The sequence below is a fragment of the Artibeus jamaicensis genome, unplaced genomic scaffold (genome assembly GCF_021234435.1).
Source record: "Artibeus jamaicensis isolate MK-2021 breed Jamaican fruit bat unplaced genomic scaffold, CSHL_Jam_final scaffold_754, whole genome shotgun sequence".
NCBI lineage: Eukaryota > Metazoa > Chordata > Mammalia > Chiroptera > Phyllostomidae > Artibeus > Artibeus jamaicensis.
The window spans coordinates 7,271,964-7,280,971 of record NW_026522054.1 but is presented as its reverse complement, the minus strand read 5'-3'; the positions used below and the strand labels follow the sequence as shown (position 1 = coordinate 7,280,971).

The 9,008-nt window shown below is 51.2% G+C and overlaps 1 protein-coding gene across 3 annotated transcripts; it reads left to right on the top strand.

Annotated features, from left to right (window-relative positions):
* Positions 1-4,092: 4,092 nt before the first annotated feature.
* ZNF281 (zinc finger protein 281) lies at positions 4,093-8,999 on the top strand. Of its 3 annotated transcripts, none has more exons than XM_037161007.2 (3): positions 4,093-4,225; positions 4,379-6,947; positions 7,523-8,999. In XM_037161007.2, the coding sequence occupies exons 2-3, from the start codon at positions 4,393-4,395 to the stop codon at positions 7,527-7,529; spliced, it is 2,562 nt and encodes an 853-aa protein (XP_037016902.2). In that variant the 5' UTR covers positions 4,093-4,225; positions 4,379-4,392; the 3' UTR covers positions 7,530-8,999. The 3 variants fall into 3 exon arrangements, with proteins under 3 accessions (XP_037016902.2, XP_037016901.2, XP_037016903.2); XM_037161006.2 differs by having other exon boundaries at positions 4,375-6,947; positions 7,523-8,998; XM_037161008.2 differs by having other exon boundaries at positions 4,094-4,225; positions 4,375-8,999.
* Positions 9,000-9,008: the final 9 nt, after the last annotated feature.

The following is a 9,008-nucleotide window of genomic DNA, read 5'->3' as shown; positions in this document are numbered from 1 at the left end:
TGTTTGTGGGGGCATCAGGTGGACGAGGGGGAGAACGGAAGGCCGAGGTTCCTGGGGTGGTCTCCTAGTCGCAGACCAGGGTCCTCAATGTCGACACTCTGGGCCTTGTCAATTCTGTGCCCAAGGGTGTGTCTGTTGAAGAAAAAAAAAGAGGGGAAAAAAACCCCTTTTCAGATGGAAGCTGCCTTTATTTAAAGCCCTTTTCCCGTCTCAGCCCTTCTTTCAAAAGGGAGATTTCTCTTGATCGTTCTTCCATTGTGTGAGGAGCTCCATGCTGAAATGTGAAACGTGGTATGAGCGGCGTGGAATGCAGAATGAAGACACCGGGACATGGCCCACACTCTTCCTCACTTCACCGAGACCCGGGGGAATGGGACTTGTTAAAAACCCTCCTTTCTTCTGGGGAAAATGGAATCTACTGAGCAGATGAGTTACAGACGCGATTACCCACCTGACAGAATGGCTCTCTGATTTTCCAACCGTCACATACGGTTCACACAGCTGAGTGTACGAGCCACAGTGGGCAAGGTTCAGTGCACAGCAAATCGCTTTGCACGGTAGCAAGTCACCTACAGTACAAAACAGAATCCTCCTGGGTTATAAACGGGATTAAAACTGGAGTGACGCAGCCTGATCTGATATCTGTATAAGACAGTACAAAATCAAGGCCAAGCATGACTAAGGGAAGGAGGATTGTCCATCATCTGATACTTTTTTCGTAAACCAAAGAAGAAATATATTTTTCTTGAATTAACTAGAGTAGGGGCAAACAAGTAGCCTGTGAAGTGAGGCCGTCTACAGGGCCTGAATCCTCTGACCTTATAGATCTGAAGGCTGCCTGTCCGGTGCGGGGGGTCTCGGTGCCAACCTGTGGGGTACACGTGTCCACGGCAACAGGGCTCTGGCTGCACTAATGTTTTTCAAAAGGGGACGACCCCAGTGAAATTTTTTTTATTGTTTGAAAGCTCTTCATTCATCTTTCTTATCGACACAAAAACATGTATGTAGTACAATTGTATTATTTTCTGAACTATACTCAGTAATTTAATGAAGGAAATGACACAGTAGCATTGAAAGCTAGTGAGAGTGATTGTAACCTGTGTGCAGTGTCTTGTTAACATGAAATATTGATCACACGGGAAACTGGATGTGGGACACATACAGACTCTTGGCCCTACCCTCTCCATTTTTCTGTAAATCTGAGATTGTTCTTAAAAAATAAAGTCTATTAAAAGAAACTAACAAGAACAAAACTGGCTTGTTTTATTTGATCTCCTATTCCTTACACAGAGATCTCCATTCTCTGTGTAAGATGCAAGAATTCAGAAGTAAAACAGGTTAAAATATTCCTGTAATACGTTCCTTTTGAAAGTATCATATAACTTACCCACTTGAACCGTTTTCAAATCTTAGCCCAGACCCCTATTTCATATTTGGCTTATTAGTACCTGACAAGAACAGCACAATGTAGATTTCACTTCCTCTGTAAGGCAAAACCGCATAGAAAATTTCTTGTTCCCTATTATCTCTAATAAGTTTCAAATACATCAGTTTTATTTACTTTAAAAAATAAGATTTTAGATTTAACAGTGAGATTTAATTTACATTTTATAGTTAATTAGTTTCTAAAGCTAAGAACTAATAAGTAGCAGATTTGGAGAACTTTTATTATATGTAGGATTCAGTGAAAATGTAGTTTTACAACAGCCGATCACGTGAAATTTTATATTAGCCTGAACTGGTACTTTTTTTTTTTCAATTTTTTTAAAAAAAAATTTTATTTATCTTTAGAGGGGAAGGGAAGGAGAGAGGGAGAGAAATATCAATGTATGGTTGCCTTTCATGTATCCCCTGCCGGGAACCGGCCTGCAGGGAACCGGCCTGCAACCCAGGCATGTGCCCTGACTGGGAATCGAACCGTGATACTCTGGTTCGCAGGCCCGTACTCAATCCACTGAGCTACACCAGCCAGGGCCTGAACTGGTACTTTAAAACTATTCATACTTATTACCCTAAGTTTATCCTTTTAGCTGTTTTGTACTTTTAATCTTAAAAAATGCGAACCCCATTGGAGACAGTTACAAATGTATCCTAACTGCCGTGGGCTCAAACATTACAGCTATCTCTGTGATTACTTTGATCACATTTTCTGAGTTTAATTTTTTTTCCATATCCAGCTTATCTTCCAGAGACCGGAATCCTGATGATTCTATGCACCCGGCGTGGCATTTTGGTTTCTCTTTCTAAGCAATGGAACAGCACCGGCGCTGTAAACGGGTGTGTTATCTTACAGATGCTCAAGGTACAGCTGCTAATGCTGAAAAATAGGAAAGAAAATTGACCTTGATGAAGTGTGTCTTCTTTTGTCTGTTCCCAGGAAAGTTTATTTCAGGTGTTTCTGCTGCGGAAATGATTAGCGTTAACAGCTCTCCCCCTGCATTTTCTTTTACAGGGTCTCTCCATCTTCCTGATATATGGGGTGTGCGACACGGAGGTAAGTCTGCTCGGAGTGCCTCAAGGCTGACAGAGTGAATGAGGGAAGTGACAGGTTTCTTATCTTGATAACTGAGGAACAAAGTTGGCGCTTCATAGGAGTGTCCGACTGCCCTTCACGCTTGGACCAGCTTCTCCGCACCCGGCTCACCATTAAACACTGACGCCTGCGATGGGGGCACAGCCTCATTTCTCAAAGGCACTGACTCATATTTTACCGCTGCCTGGAGTTCCTGAGTTCCCAGTCTTTCTTTTAACACTTAACTACACCCGACAGTATTCAAGCCGCATGGTGCCAGGGGCAGAATGCTTGTGTGCAGCTGCATGGAGCTAGAAAAATGCTAATATTTCTTATCTCACAATGCTCATTAACTACTGTCTTTTAAGTTTTTGAGTAGGCTCAGAGAGAGGCCCATGAGGATCCGTTAATAATCTTGATGGTTCCGGTGGTGAAATTTCTCAGGGAAGTCATTTATTACTGAATTATGAGAAGTGATTTAGCTACAAATACTGTGATAAAAACGCACTGGTCGTGTCATGAAGAGAATATGCTATGTCAATAAATTATTGTTATCGTTCTCTTTTATGAAAAAAATTTCAGGGACTTACACTCTATGAGGAAAGTTGCTGGATTAGACTTCTGCAGGCTTGGTGTGAGAGTGAGCGCTTTGTGACCCTTAGGGGGTGATGTCTGATTTTGATGATCTAGCTTTGATTTTAAGACGCTACTTTGTCACGGTCCCTATTCTGCATCTCCTGGTCCCATCTCCTGGTCCCGCTTCTCAGAAGTCTAATCCGGGGAAGGACAGAGTGGATCCCCGCAGAGACCTTCAGGGAGGGCCCAGGGGCCAGTGTTCACGAGTCACACACAGGCCAGGCGGCCGGGTAACCCGGCAGACACACTCCCCAGGCCGACAGAGCAGGTGTGGGATTTAAACCGAGGATGAATCCGCACGTGGGCGTGTTTCACATGGCTGCTGCACCTGGCTCACGCCGGTTCCTTTTCCTGTAGCCTTCAGGTAGGTTGGCAGAAAGACAACTTTTTTTTTTTTTTTTTTTGCAACGGTACCTCTATTGCGGTTTCCAAGTAGGCTTTTCCTGCAAAGGCAAAGGATGTGCGCCCATTGGAAAGGGTCCCCACACTAGAACACCAGCCACGTGACTGAATAAATGCCGGGTGTCTGGGGTTGAAGGCTTCTAGGTGGCGTCAGCAGCGCCCCGGGGGGAGCCCTGGTGGGTCTGGACTTTGATTGGATACCTGGACTGCAAACTGTAAAATGGAGCGCGGCAGGCGCGCAGGCCTCAGTTTCCACCCCCCACCCACAGGCTGCCCCGAGCCCCGCCCGCCGGACCTCCCGCCCCCGGGGGTCCTCCTCCAGAGCGCCGCCTTCACAGGCCCTCCCCACGTCCTGTCCTTCACCGCCACCCACCAATCAGGTCTGTCTGCCACGGAGGCATCTTCTTGGAGGGTCCCCCTAGGCCCCGCCCCTCCATCTCCGGGCAGCCCCAGCGCCCAACCGCTGCCGTGATTGACAGGCGGGCCGGGCGGAAGCGGCGGCGCCTGCGCGCTGTCCGCGTTGCGCTCCCCTCTGCCGGGCCGGCCACTCCCGGCAGACCCCGCGCCGCGCCTGCGCAGTGCGGGGGAGGCTTTTAATTCCATTGTGGAGAGGACGGCGTTATTTTTATTAACCGGAGGCGGCGGCGGCGGCGGCGGCGGCGCGGCGGCGAGACCGTAAGTGCGGGCGGGGGCGGCGCGGGTCGGGCGGGCCGGGAGTGGGGCAGGCGGTGCGCGCGCGCCGCAGGCCGCAGTGCGGGCGGCGGCGGGGCTTGGGGTCCCGCGGCCCGGCCCCACCGCCTCTCCGTCCCCCTCTCCCTCCGCAGCCAGGCCTTCTCCGGGGCATGCGAGTCGGCGGCGGGTTCCTGAGCGGAGGCTCCGGCAGGCGGGCAGAGATGGAGCCCAGCTTCCCGCAGAGCCTGGTCATGTTCAACCACCGGCTGCCCCCGGTCGCCAGCTTCGCCCGGCCGGCCGGCCCGGCCGCCCCTCCCCCGCAGTGCGTGCTCGCCCCCCCCGCGGCCCCGGCCGAGCCGCCCCCGCCGCCGGCCCCGGACATGACTTTCAAGAAGGAGCCGGCGGCCTCCGGCGCGGCCTTCCCGGCGCCGCGGGCCTCCTGGGGCTTCCTGCAGCCCTTGGTCAGCATCAAGCAGGAGAAGCCGGCCGATCCAGACGAGCAGCACCACCACTATGGGGGGCTGTTCGCGGGCGCCGAGGACCGGGCCCCGGGCCTGGGTGGCGGCGGCGAGGGGGGCGGCCCCGGCGTCATCCAGGACCTCAGTGTCCTGCACCAGCAGCCGCAGGCTCCACAGCACCGCGATGCCCTGCTCGGCGGTGGCGGCGAGGAGCCAAAGCACGACACGAACGTCAAGAAGGCAAAGAGGCCAAAGCCAGAATCTCAGGGAATCAAAGCCAAGAGGAAGCCCAGCGCATCCTCCAAGCCGTCTTTGGTGGGAGACGGAGAAGGCGCGGTCCTGTCCCCAAGCCAGAAACCTCATATCTGCGACCACTGCAGCGCGGCCTTCCGGAGCTCCTACCACCTGCGCAGACATGTCCTCATTCACACCGGGGAGAGGCCCTTCCAGTGTGGCCAGTGCAGCATGGGCTTCATCCAGAAGTACCTCCTGCAGCGCCACGAGAAGATCCACAGCCGGGAGAAGCCGTTCGGCTGTGACCAGTGCAGCATGAAGTTCATCCAGAAGTACCACATGGAGAGACACAAGAGGACGCACAGTGGAGAAAAGCCATATAAGTGTGACACCTGCCAGCAGTATTTTTCCAGGACTGATAGACTGCTGAAACACAGGCGCACGTGTGGGGAAGCCATAGCTAAGGGAGCCCCCAGTGCAGACCCTGGCTCCTCAAACCATAGCAATGTGGGAACCCTGGCTGTGCTGTCTCAGGGAAACAGCAGCTCCTCAAGGAGGAAGACGAAGTCCAAGAGCGGAGCTGCTGAGAGCAAGGAACACAAGGCTGGCAAAGCAGGCGACTCGCAGCTTGCAAACAGCGTGAGCATGCAGACGTACTCCGTGGAGATGCCTGCCATGTCTTCCAGCGGCAGCATCTTGGGCAGCGGTATTGATGAGCTTCAGAAAAGGGTGCCAAAACTCATCTTTAAGAAAGGAAGCAGGAAGAACACAGACAAAAACTACCTGAACTTTGTCTCGCCATTGCCAGACATCGTTGGACAGAAGTCCTTGTCTGGGAAGCCCAGCGGCCCTCTCGGCATGGCATCCAGTGCCGGCGTGGAGACCATCAGCCTTCTCCAGGGTGCGGGCGGCAAACCAGGCCAGATGAACAGCAATTACGACGATGCCATGCAGTTTTCAAAGAAACGAAGATACTTGCCAACTGCCACCAGCAACAGTGCCTTCTCGATCAACGTGGGACACATGGTCTCCCAGCAGTCTGTCATCCAGGCTGCGGGGGCCAGTGTCCTGGACAGTGAGGCCCCCCTGTCGCTCATTGACTCCTCGGCGCTCAACGCTGAGATCAAGTCCTGTCACGACAAGTCTGGCATTCCCGACGAGGTGTTGCAGAGCATTCTGGATCAGTACTCCAGCAAGTCGGAGGGCCAGAAGGAGGATCCTTTCAACATAAGCGAACCACGCGTGGATTTACACACCTCAGGAGAACACTCAGAGCTGGTTCCAGAAGAGAACTTGAGCCCAGGCACACAGACCCCTTCCAGCGACAAGGCAAGCATGTTGCAAGAATACTCCAAATACCTCCAGCAGGCTTTCGAGAAGTCCACGAATGCAGGTTTTACTCTTGGACATGGTTTCCAGTTTGTCAGTTTGTCCTCACCTCTCCACAACCACACTTTATTCCCAGAAAAACAGATATACACTACGTCTCCTTTGGAGTGTGGTTTTGGCCAATCTGTTACCTCAGTGTTGCCATCTTCGTTGCCAAAGCCTCCTTTTGGGATGCTGTTCGGCTCTCAGCCAGGTCTGTACCTGTCTGCTCTGGACGCTGCCCACCAGCAGTTGACACCTTCTCAGGAGCTGGATGACCTGATCGATTCTCAGAAGAGCCTGGAGACTTCGCCGGCCTTCCAGCCCTCGTCTCAGAAACTGACCGGCCAGAAGGAGCAGCAGAAGAACTTGGAGTCCTCAACCAGCTTTCAGATCCCGTCTCAGGAGTTAGCGAGCCAGATGGACCCTCAGAAGGACGTGGAGCCCAGGACGACGTACCAGATCGAGAACTTCGCACAGGCGTTCGGCTCTCAGTTCAAGTCGGGCAGCAGGGTGCCAATGACCTTCGTCAGCAACTCTAATGGGGAAGTGGACCATAGAGGCAGGACTTCAGTGTCCGATTTCTCAGGGTACACAAACGTGATGTCTGATGTCAGTGAGCCATGTGGTGCGAGAGTCAAGACGCCCACCAGCCAGAGTTACAGGTAAGGGCCCCAGGGCCCGGCTGGAGGCCTTCTGGTGTCGTTCTGTTTTGTTTCGAGAACACTGCCATTGGAATGTTTGTACACGATCCTATGAGAATAATGTAATGCCCTTTCAATGCAACTTTTCACATTTAGTTTATTTTGTTAGTGTGATTTTAGCTGTTTCTATTATGATTTTTAATCAAAATCGATAGATTAAAAATAGTTTGACATTCAAAGTGACAATGTTTAGCAATCAAATTTACATGTATAGGTGGTCAGGGAATAGCCCAAAAGTTTTAAATGCAAAAAAATAAAAAAAATAAAAAACAAAAAAATCCTACAAAAAAACAAAAGGAAAAAACACAAAAAAACTTTGTTGCTAGGATTAAGGTTATTCTAATTGCTTTACTCTCAGGAAAGTGTAATAACGCATGGGAATTCTGTACGTTATCACTGTAACGGAATGTCCAATTTACAGATAGTATGGTGTGCGTGTCACCATGTAAGTAAGGGATCGGAAACATTTCAGATTGCTGTCTCCATCTGGGCTGGTCCAAAATTCTGAGAAGTTGGCTACCTATGTTCTCTTGCAGCTTTTAAATGTCCTCTGAACTTCCAAACCACGTTCATTCCAGCCTGGTAGAACAAACACTCTCGGACCTTTGGTCACAGCCTGGAACGATAGCTTTAATAGAAGGAGAAGAGAAAGAGCGCCCTCTCCTCGTCCCCACGGCAGCGAGGCTGCAGTGCCCCCCCGGGTCGGCTGAGGCGGAGCGCGGCGTCAGCCCCGGTGGTGGGCTCCAGTGTTAGCAGCCGAGTTGGGGTCACATGGTTCTTTGAGTTTTGGGGGGGGGGGTGTTGTTAACTATATATACCCTGCAGACACTGTCCTCTTGTTTACGTTACTATAGGTCACCCACACTTCTGGGGTTTTTGTTTTCTTGTTTCTGTTCTTAACCTGCCCTCTTTCTGAGAGGTCTGGGCCTTGTTTTCTCTTCCTGTCTTGACAGTTTAAATTTTAGAATGAGTTACATTCCAGTAGGTAATTCATTATGCATTTCATATGCCTATGGCATCCAAATACTACATAGTAAGATAAACACCCAGAACCCCCACTTTAAAACAAATAACAAACATACACAGATTTTGTGTATAATAACAGCTGCACTTCCTTGGAGCTGCAGGTACTAACTAATCAGCTGTGACGCCCACTGTGACGCAGCTGACGGGAGGGGGTGCCTGCCTTTGGCAGTGACATCAGAAGCGCTCTGGAGCTGCGGCCTGTGACCTCCTCTGAAGGGCGTCAGTGGCCTTGGCCGGGGTCTCGGAAGGGCATCAGAGCCCGCTTCCCACCCGAATTGCCATCGGAATCCATGGGCGGCAGTGGCTCTGCCTGAACCACTTTTTAGCCATTGTATTTTTTCCCGAGTGTATTTTTAATGTACTTTGGTGTTGATGCCAATGAGCTTTTATGTACTTTGGTGACGTCGCGGTCCCTTGTGCTCCTCCGACGCCGGGAGAGTGCCACTGTGTGTTTGCCGTCCCGTTGTGTGACCGGCCTGGCGCGGGCTCCTGCACGGAGGAGGGACGTTGTGCGAGCGTGCGACACTTCTGTTACGAAGCAGTGTTTGGAAGACAAGAAATTATTGCAGTGGTTTCAGAAAACTAGTTACCCCCCTTCCTTCCTCCCTAAGTGTGCTTTCCCAGCCAAGAGTCACCTACTTGTCACTGCAAGATGCTTAGAAAATGTGTTTAATTAATCCTCCTAAGTACACTCGGTTCCGAAAGTCTGTTTCTCGTTTTGGTAAGTGCGGTTCGGCTCTGTTGGGGACAGAGCGCAGGCCGCCACGAAGGGCGGGCAGCACCTCACCGCTGGACCTTAAGGTGTGTGGTTTCCCTCCGGCGTTTAGTTCCCCGCAGGTTTTGAATTTCTTTAATAACTTTTCCTGTGTGTACTGAGAACTGCATATGTATTACTCTGATTGTTTGCCCTAGTTTACTACCAATAAAAGACCTGTTAACCACAAAACCGGACAAAGGCGGTGTCACTTCGTCCCCAGCCACACCTTTCAGGTTCTC

Excerpts from the sequence above, each read along its gene's own strand:
- ZNF281 (XM_037161007.2), top strand. The coding sequence starts at position 4,393 with ATGCGAGTCGGCGGCGGGTTCCTGAGCGGAGGCTCCGGCAGGCGGGCA.